At 36.2% G+C, this 21,139-nt stretch overlaps 1 protein-coding gene across 3 annotated transcripts in view; it reads left to right on the top strand.

Moving 5' to 3' along the window:
- Positions 1 to 20,670, top strand: part of LOC123562065 (uncharacterized) — a 57,807-nt gene extending 37,137 nt beyond the window's left edge. For all 3 annotated transcript variants that reach the window (XM_053533457.1, XM_053533445.1, XM_053533452.1), the window contains exons 5-9: positions 4,167 to 4,312; positions 6,954 to 7,100; positions 9,986 to 10,066; positions 15,246 to 15,500; positions 18,420 to 20,670. In XM_053533457.1, the coding sequence (XP_053389432.1) occupies positions 4,167 to 4,312; positions 6,954 to 7,100; positions 9,986 to 10,066; positions 15,246 to 15,500; positions 18,420 to 18,536 (746 nt within the window). In that variant the 3' untranslated portion in view covers positions 18,537 to 20,670. The remainder of the gene's footprint in view (positions 1 to 4,166; positions 4,313 to 6,953; positions 7,101 to 9,985; positions 10,067 to 15,245; positions 15,501 to 18,419) is intronic.
- The last annotated feature ends 469 nt before the right edge of the window (positions 20,671 to 21,139 follow it).

The following is a 21,139-nucleotide window of genomic DNA, read 5'->3' as shown; positions in this document are numbered from 1 at the left end:
TATTATAATTAGATGCTATAAGTATTGTTAATTCTCACTTTTATGCTTCACGTTTATATTTCAAACTTTGTCATGTAGATGTGTTGGGTTTTATTAGCTCACCTGTCACAAAGTGACAAGGTGAGCTTTTGTGATCGCGCAGCGTCCGTCGTCCGTCGCTCCGTAGCGTAGCGTACCGTCGTCCGTTCCGTCCGTTAATTTTGCTTTTGCCCTTAGAGGTACATTTTTCATGGAATCTCTATAAAATTGTGAATTGTCACTTTGATGATTTTGAATCAAGTTACGAAACTGGTCACGTGCGACATAAAAAGAAGCAGAGTCTAAAAATAGAAATAACCTGTGACCTCTCTAGAGGCCATATATTTCAAGCATTCATGAAAATTGGTCATGATTGTTCACCTGATGATCTAGCAGTTTCAGGACCAAAAGTCACGCTGGGGGCTAAAAACCTAGGTCGTAGTCAAAAATAGGAAAATACTTGTGACCTTCTAAGCCATCATTTTCATGAGATTTCATGGAAATGGTCCAATGTCACCTCAGTGTCAATTTAGATCAAGTTAACGGGTCACGTGTGGTTTTCATAAACTGATTAGTGATTTAAATAGAAAATCCTTGGGGATCCCTCTACGAGGCTCATTTTTCATGAGATCTTCATGGAACTTGGTCAGAAGGTTCATCTGTGATACTAGGTCGTATCGATATCTGTAGTCATGGGTCAAAAAGTAATGGATCATGATTAACCAAAATAGGAGAACCTTGTGACTCTCTGAGGCCATATTTCAATGATCTTCATGAAAATTCGGATCAGAATGATTCAGCTTGATGAATCTAGTCAAGTTGCAAAGTGTGACCTTGTGGGTTAAAATATAATGGTTCAAATAAAAATAGAAAACACCGTGACTCTCTAAGGCCTATGTATTTATTTAGATCTTCAAATATTGGTCAGTCAAACCTTGTATATCTAGGATCAAGCTTCGATACTGGGTTAGGGATTAAAAAGACTGTCTAAGTCTAAATAGAAAAACCTTGCCTTCTAGAGGCCATATTCTCTGAGTCATTATGAAAATTGGTAGTGACACTTGATGGATGTAGGTCAATTGTACTGGTTCATGTGCGTCAATAACTACAATTAGGTAAGAAAATGAAAAACCTTGTGACTCTCTAGAGAGCTAATTTCAATGGATTTTCATGAAATTGGTCAGGAAGTTTACCTTGATAATTATGATCAAGTCGAAAGTTGACATGTCAGTTACAAACATTATGTCAGTAGTCAATATCAAAAAACCATTGTACTCTTGAGCCATATTTTTCAGATATACTCTCATGAATATTGTCAGGTTATCTTGATATCCCTAGGTCAGGTTCGAAACTTGGTCACTTGGGGTCAAAACTAGGTCATTTTAGGTCTAAAAATAGGCAATAAATTTTTGCCTCTTGAAGCTCATTAGTTTCATGAGATCTTATGAAATTGTTTTGAGATGTCAGCTTTGATCTAGGTTCAGTTCGTACTGGGTCATGTGCCGTCACGAAACTGGTCAGGGTGAAAATTGACAAACCTTGTGACTTTCTAGAGGCCTATTTTTCAACGAGATTTCTGAAAATTTAGGAATTCACCTTGATGATATTAGGTCAAGTTTATAAGTTGGGAACGGCCTTTCAAACTAGGTCATAGGAAATATAGGATAAACCTGCCGTCTCTAGAGGCTTTTATAAAAGGGTTTCTTCATGAAAAATGGTCAGAATTTTTATCTTTATAATTATAGAGCACATGTCTGAAAAAAGTCGATTTGTAAAATACGAATTTAACACGTATACTCAGTTCAAATGGTTTATTGGATAGTGAGCGATTTCAGATCCATCTATGGTCACTTATTTAAAAAGGGGGTATTTACTCAGGTCGGGCTTATTAGGACTTTCTTCGGTGAATTTTTCAGCAACTTCTTGGTATTTTTCGATTCATTTTTGTTCTATCATATATCTTACTGTAACTTCATAAATCATGTACTCCACATAAATACGAAAAATCAATAGCAGGGGCTGGGCCCATTATACATAATGTCAAGGTCACCAAGGTGTTATACTTAGGTTATTTGTAAGGTTAAAGTTTTACGGCAACCTTTGTTTTTTGTCATATCTTTGTTACTGTTGCTTATTTCTTACTTTGCATTAATACAAATGTATTCTATATCTGCGCTTTTGTCCCGTTGATGTTTGCGTCCAAACGGACATGACTTCATTTGTATTTTACGTTGTTATATCTGGAAAAGACATGAAAGTCGAGACTAGTAAAGAATGTGTTGTCTTAGTATTTTAAATCCTTTTGAACTTTAGTTTTACATACACATATTTTCACTAGTGTGTTTTTTTTTTCACTAGGAAAACAAACAATGATTTAAAAATGCCAAAATGTAAACAAAAGTTAACAAGAGCTCGTCGAACACGAAATACCCCCCTTGATGCATTCAGTAATTGCACAAGGAACAGAAATTATTTGCTCACTGTAAACAAAATTTCTACTGATCTGGTTCACTGTGACATTGACCTTTGACCTATTGACCTCAAAGTCAACAGGAGTCATCTGCTGGTTATGATCAACCTCCCAATTAAGTGTAGTGATCCTAGGTCCAAGCTTTCTCATGGTATCGTCCGGAAAGGGTTTAACTGTTCCAGGTCAATGTGACCTTGACCTTTAGCCTACTGACCTCAGAATCCATGGGGGTCATCTATAGGTTATGATCAACCTCCCTGTCAAGTTTCATTATCCTAGGCCAAAGCGTTCTCAAGTTATTGTCTGGAAACTGTAACCTTCGACCTACTGACCTCAAAATCAATAGGGGTCATCTGCTGGTCATGAAGAACCTCTCTATCATCTTTCATGACCTTTGGCCTAAGCGTTTTTGAGTTATCCTCCGGAAAGGTTTAATTGTTCCGGGTCACTTTGACCTTGATCTTTGACATACTGACCTCAGAATCAATAGGGGTCATCTGCTGGTCATGACCAACCTCCCTATCAACTTTCATGATCCTAGGCCCAAGCGTTCTTGAGTTACCATCCGGAAACCGTTTCAATGTTCAGGGTCACTGACTTTGACCTTTGACATACAGATCTCAGAATCAATAGGGGCCAGCTGCAGGTGATGACCAACCTTTCTATCAACTTTCATGATCCTAGACGCAAGTGTTCTTGAGTTATCATCCGGAAACGGATTGGTCTACATACAGACCGACCAACCAACAGACAGACAGACTGACAGACTGATCGACATCTGCAAAGCAAAGTGGGTGGGGGGCATAAAAATAGGCATTTTAAACCTACCATAACACCTTCTATATATATTCATAATTTGAAATGTATAGACATGTAACCAATGAAATGCATGGAATGTATTATAGGGTTTAAAAATAAACCAATTAATACACAACACAGCTTTACATGACTGAGGTAGAAATTTAATGGTGTAAGTGGAAAACACACTGACATACATGGAGTTTAAAAGTGTTTTGCCTACAAAACTGAGGTTTTCTCATTAGTTAGGACATATAATGATTGTATGCAAATAAGGTCCGTTTCCTACTGAGAAAAAAAATTCTGATTCTGTTTTTAAGCCCCCGGCATTTACTGATGCGGGAGGCATATAGTGATTGTCCTGTCCGTCTGCCCATTCGTACCTTCATTCGTTCGTCCTCCATCCATCCATACGAGGTTTACCAAATGGGACCGTTTCGTCTAGCATCAATACCTCTTACTAGAATGACTTGATACTAATGCAGATGTAACCTGTGACCATTCCTCATCTTAAGACATCACCTGACCTCAGTTTGACCTTGACCTTGAATTTGACCTCATTTTGGACTTAGGTTGCTTTGTATCGACAAGAATGCCACCAGGGGCATCAAGCGTTTATAGAACGCAGCTCCTTGTTTTATTTTTATTTTTTTCCCTCCTACGACCACGTGTCACCTGGCGGTTCGTAAACCAAAGAATAAAAAAATAAAGGCCTAACCTACCACTTGATCTCTAATCATGCAATTTAATGACAAAAAAGTTTCGTTATCAAACTCAGCTGAGAATGAAAATGCTTTGAGCAGATGAGGCTTGGGCACTACAAACAAACAGTTGTTTATTGATGGCATTACTGTTGACAAGAGAACATTTTGTATTTCAGAATTTAAATTTGGACCTGAAGTAGGAGGAAGAAGAGAAAAGATAAAAAATGAAATAAATTGTATGGATTTTGATTACACATACACAAGATTTGCAACTTCTGGAAGGGATCTTAGTGTTCGGCTCTATGATGCAAATACAAATCAGGTAGGTAGAATCCTTTTAATTACTGCTTAACTGATATGCTTAATGGGGACATAATCAGAAGCAAAGTCTAAAGGTTTGGATCCTCCTTACATGAGATGATGAGTCTGTTCAGGCCTCATGTTTTATGTAAGGTACTTCACAAACCTGCACTCTGTGGTGACTTGACAAGAGATTTACAGGTTCCATATTTCTAAGTTATTTTTTGCCAAAATATTAGGCTCATTCAACTTGGCTTGACTTGTTTAGAACAGGGTTGAGTTGTTGCACTTGCCTGTTTGTTGGCACTGGTATGTGTCCCGTCCCCACCTGATTTAGTTAAGTTGTTTTAGCTCCCCAGAGCATGAAGTGCTCAAGGTGAGCTATAATGTGACCGGTCATTGTCTGGCTTCCGTCGGCGTGCATCGTGCGTAGTCCGGCAACATTTGCCTTGTGAACACCCTAGAGGCCACATTTGTGACCCAATCTTTATGAAACTTGGTCAGAATGTTAGTCTTGATGATCTAGGTTAAGTTCAAAACTGGGTCATGTGGGGTCAAAAACTAGGTCAGTAGGTCAGATAAAAAGAAAAGCTTGTGAACACTCTAGAGACCACATTTTTGATCCAGTTTTTATGAAACTTTACCAGAGTGTTAGTCTTGATGATCTCTAGGTCAAGTTCGAAACCGGGTTATGTGGGGTCAAAAACTAGGTCACTAGGTCAGATCAAAGGAATAGCTTGTGAACTCACTAGAGACCACATTTTTGACCCAATTTTTATGAAACTTGGTCAGAATGTTAGTCCTGATGATCTCTAGGTCAAGTTCAAAACTGGGTCATGTGGGTTCAAAAACTAGGTCACTAGGTCAGATCAAAGGAAAAGCTTGTGAACACTCTAGAGGCCACATTTTTGACCCAATCTTTATGAAACTTGATCAAAATGTAAGTCTTGATGACCTCTAGGTCAGGTTCGAAACTGGGTCATGTAGGGTCAAAACCTAGGTCAGTAGGTCAGATCAAAGGAAAACCTTGTGAACACTCTAGAGATCACATTTTTTGACCCAGGCTTTATGAAATTTGGCAAGAATGTAAGTATTGATGATCTCAAGGTCAAGTTCGAAACTGGGTCATGTGGGGGTCAAAAACTAGGTCATTAGGTCAGATCAAAGGAAAAGCTTGTGAGCACTCTAGAGACCACATTTTTTACCCATGCTTTATGAAACTTGATCAGAATGTTAGTCTTGATGATCTTTAGGTCTAGTTCGAAACTGGGTCATGTGGGGTCAAAAACCAGGTCAGTAGGTTCAGATCAAAGGAAATCCTTGTGAACACTCTAGAGACCACATTTTTGACCCAATCTTTATTAAACTTGGTCAGAATGTTAGTCTTGATGATTTCTAGGTCAAGTTCGAAACTGGGTCATGTGGGGTCAAAAACTAGTTCAGTAAATCAGATCAAAGGAATAGCTTGTGAACACTAGAGACCACATTTGTGTCCCAATTTTATGAAACAGTTTGTTTTTTTTTTTTAACTTGGTCAGAATCTTAGTCTTGATGATCTCTGGGTCAAATTTGAGTCTGGGTCATGTTGGATCAAAAACTAGGTCAGTAGGTCAGATCAATGGAAAACCTTATGAACACTCTAGAGACCACATTTGTGACCCAATCATTTTGAAACTTGGTCAGAATGTTAGTCTTGATGATCTCTTGGTCAAGTTCGAAACTGGGTCATGTTGGATCAAAAACTAGGTCACCTGGTCAAATCAAATGAAAAGCTTGTAAACACTCTAGAGGCCACAGTTGTGTCCCAATATTATGAAACTTAGTCAGGAAGTTTGGCTTGATTATTTCTAGGACAAGTTTGAATCTGGGTCATGTGGGGTCAACTGGTCAAATCAAAGGGAAAGCTTGTGAACACTTTAGAGGTCACAGTTGTAACTCAGTCTTTATGAAACTGGGTCAGAATGTTTGTCTTAATAATTTCTAGGTCAAGTTCAAATCAGGGTCATATGGGGTCAAAATCTAGGTCACCCATTCAAATCAAAGGAAAAGCTTGTGAAATTTCTAGAGGCCACATTTGTAATAAAATCTTAATGAAATTTAATCAGAACGTTGTCTTGATGATCTTTAGGTCAAGTTCAACTCCTGGTCTTGTGGGGTCAAAAACTAGGTCAGTAGGCCAGATCAACTCTGGTGAGCGATATATAGGGCCATCATGGCCCTCTTGTTTTGAACCTCACTGATTTGTTGTCTGAGTAACCATTAGTTGGAATTGATACTTCATATACTTGTTCACTTTAATGAAATACACAGCATCCATTTAATTTATCTTTTTGTACAAAATTTTGACCCCTTTTAGACTTAGCAATTTTTGGTAGAGTTTTTGTTTGTTAGCTGGTATTTCTTAAATAATTACTTGAGGGGAATGTTCTTTGAGTCTTGCTTACATTTATACAAAATATTTGCACCTTTGTCAATGTATTCATTCAGTTAACTTTCTGTAACAATGCTTTTGAAGATATCAAGTTGTTGTCCTCAGGCAGCTTTTGTCATGTGCAAAGTCTGTACAAGAACTTTCGTGCCAGAAGTTAATAGAGAGGTTAACACAATACTTTTAGATAGACATGTTCATGTTATATGATACTGCAAGAAAAAATTTGTTTTAGGAAATACGGGAGTACACTGGGTATGACAACACAAAGGATCCAACTAATTTGCAGTTCTCAGGCTGTGCTCAGAGAGTGTTTGCACTCAAGTTTCATCCTGAATATGATGATATATTTATCACAGCTGGCTGGGATAGACAGCTCAAGGTAAAAAGAAGTTCATTGGTTAAACAAATATCAATTTTTTACGCTCCATGAAGATGTTTGGAGGAGTACATAGTTACAACTCTGTCCACTGATCTGTCCATCTTGCCATTCATGTCTAGGCAATTTCTTAGAAACCACTGGCTGGAATTAATCAAGCCTTCACAGGAAGCTTCACTGTCAAAAAAGGTTCATTGGCTTGTCCGGGTTGGATTATATACTGCATGATTCTTGCATATCAGACAGGGATTTCCGGAATTTTTACCGGTGCTGGAAAAATCCATCTTACACCCCGGGGTGTAAGATGACTCTCATGCTTTAAATGACGTATTACGAACTACATATATGTAGAAGATGTATGTAGTTATTATGCCCCCCTTCGAAGAAGGAGGGGTATATTGTTTTGCAGATGTCGGTCGGTCGGTCGGTCAGTCGGTTGGTCGGAATGTAGACCAATCTGTTTCCGGATGATAACTCAAGAACGCTTGGGCCTAGGATCATGAAAGTTGATAAGGAGGTTGGTCATCACCAACAGATGACCCCTATTGATTTTGAGGTCTGTATGTCAAAGGTCAAGGTCACAGTGACCCTGAAAAGTAAAACGGTTTCCGGATGATAACTCAAGAACGCTTGGGCCTAGGACCATGAAAGTTGATAGGGAGGTTGGTCATCACCAGCAGATGACCCCTATTGATTTTGAGGTCAGTATGTTAAAGGTCAAGGTCACAGTGACCCTGAACAATTAAACGGTTTCCGGATGATAACTCAAGAACGCTTGGGCCTAGGATCATGAAAGTTGATAGGGAGGTTGGTCATCACCAGCAGATGACCCCTATTGATTTTGAGGTCAGTATGTTAAAGGTCAAGGTCACAGTGAACAATTAAACAGTTTCCGGATGATAACTCAAGAACACTTCAGCCTAGGGTCACGAAAGTTGATAGGCAGGTTATTCATGACCAGAAGATGACCTCTATTGATTTTGAGGTCAGTATGTCAAAAGTCAAGGTCACAGTGAACAGGAATAGTTAAATGGTTTCCGAGCAATAACTCAAGAACGCTTGGGCCTAGTTTCAGGAAAATTGATAGTTAGGTTGGTCATGACCAGCAGATGACCCCTATTGATTTTGAGGTCATTAGGTCAAAGGTCAAGGTCGCATTGGCCAGGAACAGTTAAACAGTTTCTGATCTTCTTGTCCAAAACCATAGGGCCTAGGGCTTTGATATTTTGTATATGACATCATCTAGTGGTCCTCTACTAAGATTGTTCAAATTTTTCCCCAAGGGTCAAATATGGCCCCGCCCTGGGGGTCACATGGTTTACATTGACTTATATAGGGAAAAACTTTGAAAATCTTCTTGTCCAAACCACAAAGACTATGGCTTTGATATTTTGTAATGTAGCATCATCTAGTGGTTCTCTACCAAGGTTGTTCAAATTATCCCTCTAGGGTCAAATAAGCCCCGCCTCAGGGGTCACATGGTTCATATAGACTTATATATGGAAAAACTTAGAATATTCATGTCCATAACTTACATCATTCAAATTTGGACCACATGTATACTTTTGAGTGGCAAGATGAACCTTGACATAAGTTGACCTTGATCTTGACCTAGTGACCTACTTTCACATTTCTTTAGCTACAGCCTTCAAATTTGGACCACATGCATAGGTTTGTGTACTGAAACAAACTTTGACCTTGTTATTGACCTAGTGACCTACTTTCACATTTTTGAAGGTACAGACTTCAAATTTGGACCACATGCATAGTTTTTTGTTCCAAAATAAAATTTGACCTTGATTTTGACCTCGTGACCTACTTTCACATTTCTCAATCTACAGCCTTCAAATTTGAACCACAAGCATAGTTTTGTGTACTGAAATTAACTTTGATCTTGAGATTGACCTAGTGACCTACTTTCGCATTTCTGAAGGTACAGGCTTCAAATTTGGATCACTTGCATAGTTTTGTGTTCCGAAATAAAATTTGACCTTGATTTTGACCTAGTGACCTACTTTCACATTTTTCAAGCTGCAGCCTTCAAATTTGAACCACATGCATAAGTGAGCATATAATTTGTTCCTTATGCAATTACTAAATGCATCAAGGGGGGCATTTCGTGTTCGACGAGCTCTTGTTTATATTTTATTTCGAAAAATGGAATAAAAATCCAGTACCTTGACAGTTCCTCTTTGTTCCTGATAGTATATTTCTCGATTCAAAACACGTTATTTCATCAAAAATTCATAACGTTACGCTGCAACTGATAAAACAAAACCAGAACTAAACATGGTTATTTGTCTTTGAAACGTCATGACGTCTTTCTTGTTTACGGACGTTGCTTTCCCGCGCTTTGTTTAAATACGCTACTATAAGAAATAGTTCAAAAAAGAGAGCCGTTCGACTGATTTTATTTTTATTATTATATCTTGATATCGGTATGCAAGAAAAAAATTCTGTCACTGGTTATAGGTGCAGATGGGAATATCCGGCTCTCGGGTAACTGTTTAGGCCGTAACTCGGTAGGAACCTCGTTACCGCCTGAACAGTTACCCTCGAGGCCGGATATTCCCATCTGCACCTATAACCAGTGAAAGAATCTTATATTATGTATGTTACATCCCTTTAATGATGATATTCAAATAGAGTTTGACAAGACTAGTTTTCCTATATGGAATGCCAGAGCTGTCATCTTTAATTAGAGTTTTCTAGTTACTTAATTGTGTTATAATGTTGATTTGCAATGTTATCATGTTCAACATATTTTCTGTTTAGTCAGAGTGAAGTATTATTTTGTGAACCAACCATCCTATTTTCTAAAAGCAACATGCTGTCATGTTCAGTGAACACTATACAATCAAGTGAGTGACCTTAAAGATGTATTACAGATTTGGGATGCCCGCAATAATGACGGTGTGGTGAGAACCATTCATGGACCCCACATATGTGGAGACGCATTAGATCTAAAGGTAGTACTTCAATAGTGTTTTGACTAAATATTCACAATTACAATACAATAATTATGTCATATGGAAAAGTCAAGTCATATCATGCACTTTATTTGTTTATCAATTACTTCCCTTTGATATGATAAAATATACCATAACATTTTTATTTCTTTACCATATTAAAAATAAAGTCACTTTAAAATGTTAACATTTGAAACCATTCACCAGTAACAGATTTTCGGACATATTCAAGCTGTGTACCTCTTTGTTAATTATATGATAAATAGACATGACTTTTGCATTTTTAGCTCGACTATTCGAAGAATAGGGGAGCTATCCTACACGCCTTGGCGTTGGCATGAGCGTTAGCGTGAGCATGAGCGTCACACAAATGTTAAAGTTTGCGTACCACTTCAAATATGTTCTAAGTCCATTGAGATATTGCTTTCATATTTTGCATACTTGTTTACCATCATGACCCCAGTCTGTAAGAAGGAGGAGGCAACTCTATCAAGCATTTTGACTGAATTATGGCCCCTTTTTGCTATTTAGAGGATGGCACAGTATGTGGGAGTCCTGGAAATCATTCTAGTTATGTGTGCCTGCTTTTGAGAAAAGGAACATATTAATTGATGGCCATGCGTCTGCCCATGCATCCACCCATCCGTCTGTCTGTCTGTCATATTTCATGTCTGGAGTTTATTTACTTCAATGTTGGCTTATAGGTAGGTGGCAGTGAGGCGCTGTGCAGAGTGCATGAACCAGGTCTTTAGGTTAAATAATCAAGGTCACAGCAAGGTCAAATTTGTCCCTCATTTGTATCTGAACTTTGAAGATATTCATAGAACCGACTGTAAATTTGGTGTATTAGTAGATGGTGATGGACCAGTTCAGTAGGTCAAAGGTCAAGTCCTAAATAGAGTTCAAAGGTAAAACTTGTCCTCATATTTGCAGTCTGGAGCACACAGAAATGAATTAATTGATAAATAAACAAAGAAAAACACCTTGTATCTTCTGCCTAACTATTCCATTATTGCTCATGCAAAAGAAACCCCCCCCACCCACTGCCATATTGCATCACCTACCCCCTCCCACCCCCACCAAAAACAAATCTTTAAATTTACTTCCTCCTCTGATCTAAAACTACAGGCGTTCATTTCGTGGAGCTCTTGTTTGAATGTTAACAAAGCAAAAAGGTTTTGTTTAGATGTTAACAAAGAAAAAATGAAAATGGTGTCATGCATACAAGTGTTCATGAAAATACACAACCAGTCATTTGTACATAGGATTTTCATCATGTCACCCAATTTCATGTTAAAGGGTATTCCTTGTAGTCAGGCTAAATGTTTAAGGTGTATTGCTTGAGATAATACCATTTTTGATAAGGAAATTATCAAACTCAATGAACACTTTCAAGCATGCCACTACCCTGTTTATAAATGAGGCATTAAAGAAAGTCTCTTTCCTTACAGTGCAAAATGCTCTTGAATAGTGTGATAGCAAAAATGAGTTTGATAATGAAACTTTATTAGTCATTATGATTTATATCTAAATAGCATGTTTAAAGCTAAATTTTGAGTTATTAACTATTTTCATGTGGCTGTTCGGTATTCAGTATGGTCAGTCTCATTTGGAATTTAACATCGAAGTTATAGTAAAATTCGTACTTAAAAACTCAGTTGAGACCAAAAATGTTTTGTGAACAAGGGTCAAGTATTCTCAACATGAGAGTAAGGCAGTAACAGGATTATAAACCTTTTGTTGCCTACAAAAGACCTAAGAATATTCAAGATGTCATATATGTAAGTTCTAGAGGTGGATAAAACATGGTGAAAGGTACATTTCCCATAACTTTGAATAGTATTTTGGCAAGCTTATGCCCCTTTTAGTACCTAGAAAATGCAGGTTAAGTTTTGCATGGAAATTACTCTCTATAACATTAATGCAGATACTTTGTTGAAAATTCACAAAGATGTTTGGGCACCATTGAACAAGATCACAGCATCAAGTCCTATAACTCTGACCTGAATTTTGACAATAAACTGATTCTCCAAAAGAAAATTCATTTATCTGACAAGCCATCAAATAGTCAAGTGTGTTATCATTAGACAACTATTGTTTTTTGTCACTTTTCAAGAAGGATATACAAGTTACTTGGCACAAACAGTGACTATTGCAAAAAGATATACTGCATGTAAGACCAAGACCTGTAGCTTGAATGTCAGTGTTACATTTAGAGATAAAAAAATCTTAGCTAACTTGAACTTTGTTCAGTGTGAGCCATCAATATAGGCCAGTTGGCTAGCTTCCATTGTCTTTTCACCTACTGTGCATCGTCCTGCATCTGAATTTTTACCCAAACTTTTCCTATGAAGCTTCTGGTCACCAATTACCTGGTAAGCAAATGGTTCAGTTTGACCAATCAGAATTGCAGAGTGAGATGTGTTGAGGCTTTTCAGTGGGTAGAGCTGTTCTTCGAAAATCATTGCTACAGTTACATTGGTCTTCAGGAATAAGGAGCCACTTGTTTTGAAAAATAACTTGCTCTTACTGGTCAAAAAAGTAGGTTGCACACTATACTGAGCAAGAAAAAGATAAATGGAAGTGTATATAAATGTTTCAGATGTTGGCATAACCACTGTTTGAATATAGATGAATAAATTTACAGTGGAATTTTTTTTGCTCAAATTTGACGAGACCAGTAAATTTTGTTCAAGCTATTGATTAGTTTCAGCTGTCAAAAACTATACATTGTGCACTGTAATTATAAACTGCCAATGAGGGTGACTTTTGAATTATCCATTGTTATGGTGAACGAAGTTTGACTATAATTTAATTTCTAGTACCACCAGTTCATTTTGTTTTAAGATAATAAAGGCATGATCTGTCATGCAGTTCAGCTGATGTTATATAACTGATATCATTAAGGAGGTAGGTTATCATAATATTTTTATATGCGCATACCCAATCAGAAGCTAACTTGACAATTTTATGACGTTTACAACAAACTAAATGTGTTTGTATGTCCATTATTTTTAAAAAAAAATCATGAATCTGTCTCCAATCTGATGCTTCATGGTTTAATAATGCAGAAATAATGAATTTATTGCCGCAGAAACGCTTCGAAACATTGTTGTCCTAATATGACATCATTGATGTCATGGTTTTATGTGTCAGTTACCGCGCAAAATTAATAGCTTTAATATTGAAAGTAGATAATTTTGTACATTTTCTTTATTTGATCTATTTTTAGACAGCCAATATTTGCTTAAATATTTTTTATGTGTCTTTCCCTCTGAATAATGATCAATATTTTGCTTCTTTTATGTAGTTATATTGAAATTTACTGCAGAATGTAAGAAAAAGGATGATGGTAACTGATGTTATTGGGAATATAGTTGGATGAAAGGTTACTTATTACAGTCATTTTCAAATAAAACTTGGTCAGTTTGATATACCTATTTTTTCAGTTTCCGTTGATAATTTATTATTATATACATGTATGCTAAAACTAATCTCTAAAATTGTTCAGATTTCAGTAGAAAATTGTGATATCTTGAATTAAATTGATGTTACCATAGAAACAAAGCCCGAGACCTATAAATCTAAATAAAAAATTCAAAAGCGTTGACACTGGTCTACTTAAGGAACACAGCTTCGGCTTTATATTTCTTTGCATTTCAACAATATCAGTGAGAATGATAGCAGCATGACAAACAATTTTTCTGTAAAAAAATGTCAGACAAGGGTTAACTGGGGACCATACGCCGCTTTTCATGGAATTACACACTAGTGTAGCATTGAAGGTTCCATGTGAACCGCCATATGAACACATCTGCGGATGTCTCTAAATTGATTTTTGTACTTTTAACATGTGTAAATGTTGAGTTCTGCTCAACCTGAGGCTAGAGGGCGTGGACGGTAGCATGCATTTCCACTACTATCCATGAACAGGCTCAATCAAACTGAGCCTGCAACATTTTCGTTTTTGTTGTGTTGAGCGACCTCTGGAGTTTCCACTTTTTCTATTTACTGCTTTAAGTATTTTAAGCTGTGAAATGTCTTTAAAAAATAGCAAATAGCACGAAAATTTTACTTACATTAGAAATAAAATGTTTTAAGATAATTTTATTCTATTTTTTTTTTTTTATAAGAAATTTTGATAAAAAGTAAGATATAAGCTATTTTAAACATCTCTGTTGCCATGGTTACTTTAAACTTTAAGAAAAATAGGGTACCATGTAAAGTGCTTGATATTTTACTAATAATATTACCCAAATATTCCATGTTGGTCATGAACAAATTAAGGGTTAAATATCTGTATTTTCCTTCTTCTTTCAATATAAAGTACCTTTTGAGAGTCATGTACTTCAATCCTGGATAAAAATTGTACATGAGGGACAGAGATAAACAAAACTGAGATTGTAGCAGTCAAAACATTTAATTACACGAAATACACAAAAAATTGCTGCAGTTCAACAAGTTTAAATTTACCCTGGTAACAAGGTAACCTACCTCCTTAAATTAATGTTTAAAACTTTTTGTTGACTGAACACATCAACAATGTTCTCAAGGAATGAATAGTCATAGATCTGATATAAATCAGTATCCAGATAAAGCTGTGAATTGAATATCTATCAAGGACATTCTGTCAAGGATTTCTCTTAAGTAACAAAGTCTTGGAAAAGGCTTCTAAAAGAGTGCTGTGTCCACAAGGAAGGAATTCTGAAATTTATTCATACAGTTATGGTATATGCTAACATGTTTAAGTCATGTACATTTTGTAATCTGTTTTTTACTGCTGCCATATGCTAATATGTTTAAGTCGTGTACATTTTGTAATCTGTTTTTTACTGCTGCCATATGCTTATATGTTTAAGTCGTGTACATTTTGTAATCTGTTTTTTACTGCTGCCATATGCTAATATGTTTAAGTCATGTACATTTTGTAATCTGTTTTTTACTGCTGCCATATGCTAATATGTTTAAGTCATGTACATTTTGTAATCTGTTTTTTACTGCTGCCATTACTTAACCATTGCACTGCTTTTTTCATCAGTATCATTATTTCATGCTAAGATCCTCTTAATGATTTTTTCTGCAATACTCTTTTTTTTTTTTATATTTAATTTTGACATGCTGAGGTCATTTCCTTTATCTATAATCTTAATTGAAATGAATGATAAATCTTGTTTTGTAGGGATACAAGATTTTGACTGGATCTTATGTTGGTGGAAATGATGCCCTCCAGATCTGGGACTATAGCACAGACTATGGCCCAAGCAGTAAAGCCCGACCTCATGTTGTGAATTTCCCAGTAAAAGCTCCAGCCAGTAAAGGTCAAGGAAATACCGGTCCATTCCTATATGCAGCTCAGTTTTGTGACAATAATGTAGTAGTAGCTGGTGGATCAGGAACAAATAGTGCAATGGCAATAAATTCTGAAAATGATGAGGTAATTTTATGTTTTAGCTAACCCGAGCACAAAGTACTAAGAATCAGCTATAGTGATTACTCAACATCTGTCCTCCCTCGCTTTCCTTCAAAAGACATCTCTGAAACTGTTTGGTGGAAGTTGATGAAATCTGGACTGGATGTTCCTTGGGTGGTCTTCTTACAAAATAGTTCAAATAATTCATAGCAACAGTGTCCATTAGTGTGGCAAGACTTATAATGCTGCTTGCAACATTTCTAGAATTATGCACCTTTTTAACATGCAGATTTCTCTTTCCAAAGCTGCAGATATTAAATTGAAACTCCATACAAGTTCTAGAGGTGGATAAAACATGGTGAAAGGTGCATTTCCCATAACTTTGAATAGTATTTTGGCAAACTTATGACCCTTTTAGTACCTAGAAAATGCAGGTTAAAGTTTTGCATGAAAATTACTGTCTCTAACATTAATGCAGAAACTTTATTGAAAATTTACACAGATGTTTGGGCACCACTGAACAAGATTACAGCATCAAGTCCTATAACTCTGACCTGAATTTTGACAGACTGATTCTCAAAAAGAAAATTCATTTATCTGACAAGCCATCAAATAGTCAAGTGTGGTATCATTAGACAGCTATTGTTTTTTGTCACTTTTCAAGATGGATATACAAGTTTCTTGGCACATACAGTGACTATGGCAAAAAGATATACTGCATGTAAGACCAAGACCTGTAGCTTGAATGTCAATGTTACATTTAGAGATAAAAAATCTTAGCTAACTTGAACTTTGTTCAGCGTGAGCTATCAATATAGGTCAGTTGGCTAGCTTCCATCGTCTTTTCACCTATTGTGCATCGTCCTGCATCAGAATTTTTACCCAAACTTCTCCTCAGAAGCTTCTGGTCATCAATTATATGGTAAGCAAATGGTTCAGCATAACCTCTTTTGGGGGCCACCATATCTAAAGATAGAATAACCTTTAAATGACAGCTTGACAGACATCAAACTTTGTCTGTAGCATCTCTAAAAGGTCCTTTTTATTTGTTCTAATAGGAGCAGTCAGTCCCTGTTAGGGGCGCTAGAACAAAAAAAAAAACAAAACAAAAAACAACAACAGAAAAACCTTTCATCAACCACATTTTATGGATTTTCATCAAATTTTATCAGTAACCATATTATAAGGTCCTTTCTCAAATTCATTCAAATTGAGCACATTCTGTCCTTTTTAGAGGCAACTAGAGCTAAAAATAGAAATACCTTTAAACAGTTTCTACTGATCAACCATTCAATGCATTTTCATTAGTCTTGGTCTGTAGCCTCATTATAAGGTCCTTTTCAATTTTATTGGAATGGAGGCATTTGGCCCCTTTAAGTTGCTAGAAATCAAAATACCTTCAAACATCATGTCACAAAAATATTCCTCTACCAAATTCCTATAGGTAATTTTATTTCATTAAAGAGGGTTGGGCTGGTTTAACTTATATTTCAATATTGAAAATTTTGAAAATCATCTTCTCTGAACCTTCTAAGTTAATTTCAAATCAATTTCATAGCAATGTTCCGTTAGTGACCCTTTACTCAATTCCCCCAGATCATTTTGTTTCATTTAAAAGCATTGTCTTTAGGGGACGGGACCAGTTTTCCTTATATGGCAATATGCAAAATTGTGAAATTTGTCTTTTCTGAAACTGCTGATACAGTTTCACAATAATTTCACAGCAATGTTCCTTAAGTGATCCTAGTTCGATCCTCGGGCATGCCGTTTTTTCTCCGTTACAATTTGATAAAAGACATTGTGTCTAAAATTATCCATTGCAGCGAATAGGTTTGTACTGGTACAGAAACCAGGAACTCTGATTTTGTTTACTGCCCACCATTACATAACTGAAATACTGTTGAAACAGTGTTAAACCCAAAACAAACAAAATCTACCAAATTACTTCAAGTCATTTTAAAGTTGCTAAAAACATGGTCTTCAGGGGACAGGGATGTTTTTCCTATATATGTGTATGGAAAACTTTGACATTCTTCTCTGAAACTGCTGCTCCAATTTCACAGCCATGTTTCTTAAGTCAACCCCTACCAAATTTCTTGTTATCATTCTGTTTCATTAGAAAACATTGCTGCAACGGGATGGGATATGTTTTCTCTTTATGGCTATAATATGGTAAAAAATCTTCTTCTCTGAAACAACTGAATCAATTTAATAATAATTTGACAGCAATGTTTATTTGGTGACCCTGTAGCAAGTCCTGAAAATCATTCTATTTATGTCTTTCAAAAGAAGTTTTTGAATCTTCTCTGAAACTGCATTTCTGATTGTAAAATAATTTTACACGTATTTCTTTGGGGACCCTCTACTTAATTCTTTCAAGCTTCCAGCCACATTACCCCAAGCCCTGCCCCAGCTAATTTTTATTTAACAGTTTATTTTTTCTTGATATCATCTCTTAGTATCATACACCATTTCCCCTATCCACATTATCCCCACCTGTGTTTTAGTGGAAATTTTAAAGAATCTTCATGCAAGAAAACACTGCTCCTATTTCAGTACTTTTGAAGCAAGGTGTGAAATTCAGGTGAGCGATCTAGTGCCGTCATGATTTATTACAGTTTTAAAGAATACAAAATAAGCTGAAATTCTGTACACATTAGTCAGTTTTACTATGTTAATCAGTTTGCAGTCTGAACAATAGTTTATAAGATATCATCTTGTTATAAGTTGATGGCAAACTCTGAATTTAAGAAACACATTCTGCTTGTCCATGGAATTCTCTGTAACCAGAGTTTACAGTACATTTACATTTTTGATGTATGTGAACTTATACAAACTTTAAACTGTCAAACTGACATACTACTATGTTTACTAAACAAAACATTTATCTTCATCATAGCCCTGTCTGATATTGTTTCTCACGACTATACTTTCTGACTTCAGGTTCTTGGTGAGGTTAAGTTTGAACATCCAGTTCAAGCCATAGACACTGTACATGGAGGTAGATTGTTTGCTGTAGGAGATGGGAAAAGGAGCATCAAGCTCTGCAGTCTTAATTGAACATTATGCTGTTCACAAGATACTGTCACCATCAAGGTGTATGATAATCATTCACCTGGTATCTTCCTCTGCCTGAACAACATGAGATATTGAACTTACTACACCTCGACATCTAGAGTGTCATTGTTAGATTTTTTTTCATATTTTACATGTTGACTCATATTTGCGTTGTTATTCAATCATTGCTTACTTGAATCAGCATTTCTAGGTTTGAATTATGTCTTCCCCACAACACTGCCCCCACTGGGGGAGACATATTGTTTTTGCCCTCTCCGTCCGTCAGACTTTATTTCCAGTCAGTAATTTGAGAACAATTTGATCTACAATCTTCAAACTTCACAGGATGGTAGGGCTTATGGAGTAGACAACCTTAATGTTTTTGGAGTCACACCATCAAAGTCAAGGTCACAGGGGCCTGAACATTAAAAAGCATTTTCGATTAGTAACTTGAGAACCACTGATTGCTTTTGGGGTTCACTCTGTTAAAGGTCAAGGTCACAGGGGCCTGAACATAGAAAACCATTTCCGATCAATAACTTGAGAACCACTTGACCCAGACTGTTGAAACCTCATAATATAATCGGACATGCAGAGTGGGTGACACCTATTGATTTTGGGGTCATACTATTAAAGGTCACAGGGGCCAGAACATAAAAATCCATTTCAGATCAATAACTTGATGACTATTTGACATAAAACCTTCAAACTTAGATGGGTGACAAAGAATTCCAGAGTAGATGACCCCTATTATTTTTAGGGTCACTCCATAAATGGTCAGGGTCACACAAGCCATCTGCCTGTGACGCTTTGTTTTCAGTCAGTAAATGGAGAACCAGTTGGCCTAAAAGCTTTTAAACCTCATGTGGGCAGTAGGGCTTGTAAATTAGTTATTCCGATCATTTTAGGGGGTTACTCAATCAAAGATCCAGGTCACAGGGGCCTGAACATGGAAAACCGTTTCTGATAAGTAACTTGAGATCCGTTTGATCCAGAATGTTGAAACTTCATAGGATGATTGGAAATGTAGGGTAGATGACCCCTAGTGATTTTTAGGTCACTTGATTACAGTTCAAGGTCACTAGGGTCTGAAATTGGAAGATGTTTTCGATCAGTATTTTTAGAACCATTTGACCCTGAACCTTCAAACTTCTTAGGATGATTGGACGTAGATGATCCATATTGATTTTGGGGTCACTTGAGCAAAGGTCAAGGTCACAGGGGCTTGAACATGGAAAACTCTTTCTTATCAATAACTTGAGAACTAGTTAGCCCAGAATGTTGAAACTTCATAGGATGATTGGACATGTAGAATAGATGAACCCTATATTTTGGAGTCACATGATCAAAGGTCAAATTCACAGGGGCCAGAACATGGAAAACTGTTTCCAATCCATAACTTGAGAACCATAAGGCCCAAAATGTTTAAACTTCTTGGGATTATTGGACATGCCGAGTAGATCCCTATTGCAGCCAACCATTGGTGTCTCTTGGTTTGGTCCTGTCTCCTATTGACTTCTACAAAAGCATCATCTAGTTTCAGCCAGAGCTTACTGGGCTGACTACTCCTCACTTTGCTATATTTCTCTGTCAAATGGGGAATTGATACAAATTTATTTAAGAAAACTGTTTAGTCATCTATGTATTTGCCTTTTAAAAGAGGTTAGTAGCAAATTACAGCAAACTATATGACGTTAATTACCAGGGACTATGATTTGCTCGTTTGAATATATAACCTTTAAATGAAATATTATTTTAATGCAAGTGATCATTCAGCTCAGAATACATTGGTCCTTTATTAATTCTCAGTGATGTCTTCGTATACAAGTGTACTTGTTACGTATCATTATATATACAAAATCATGTATACTCTATATGATATTTATAAATATTCAGTCATTGTAACATTCCAAAGGTTTTAAAGCTTTTTTTTTTCATGCAACTGTTAAAAATTCCGTCCTACAACACTTCAAATGTATATAAAATTCCGTCCTACTAATCTATAAATGTATATTTTTGTATTCAGTAATTTTTACATCTGTGTGTTAGTGCTATACTGCTGATTGTCATTTTGTTTTGTTTTTTTGTTTAAATTTCATAGTTTTATTGATTTATGAATAAATGAATTTACATGGGTTTTTTTTTTGTTAGTTGTTCAATACATACCAAAAATACATCATTATAACCAGCTATTCCTGTAAAATCATGTAGAAACACTAAAGGCTCATTAGAAAAAAAAACTTGTCAAAAGTGATGATCAGACACATCCAAAAGACCTTGATGTAACCATTGAATACTCTGGCCGGCCTTTCTCAAACTGACAATTCAAAGCTAATTCAGAATGTGCCTCATGGAATACTAACAGTAAAGCCACTAAAACACGAGCAGTCTAGAAAACTAACATGTCTTAAAAGACAGGTTTTTAAAAGGAATTTTAATTGGTAATAATTCAAGATATATTTGTTACTATGCTCTACATTTCATCTATTTCTTGTCTTCCAATTTATATAGTTCTGTTAAATTTCTAACTGTAGTTTCAAGCTGATAAACACTAAGAGTTCAGAAGCAAACGTAGAACAGAAGTTAATGGAAGAATACTTGAAGAA

This window comes from Mercenaria mercenaria, chromosome 2 (genome assembly GCF_021730395.1).
Source record: "Mercenaria mercenaria strain notata chromosome 2, MADL_Memer_1, whole genome shotgun sequence".
In the NCBI taxonomy this organism is placed as follows: Eukaryota; Metazoa; Mollusca; class Bivalvia; order Venerida; family Veneridae; genus Mercenaria; species Mercenaria mercenaria.
The sequence above is the reverse complement of the archived record's forward strand: the minus strand, read 5'-3'. Positions and strand labels throughout refer to the sequence as shown.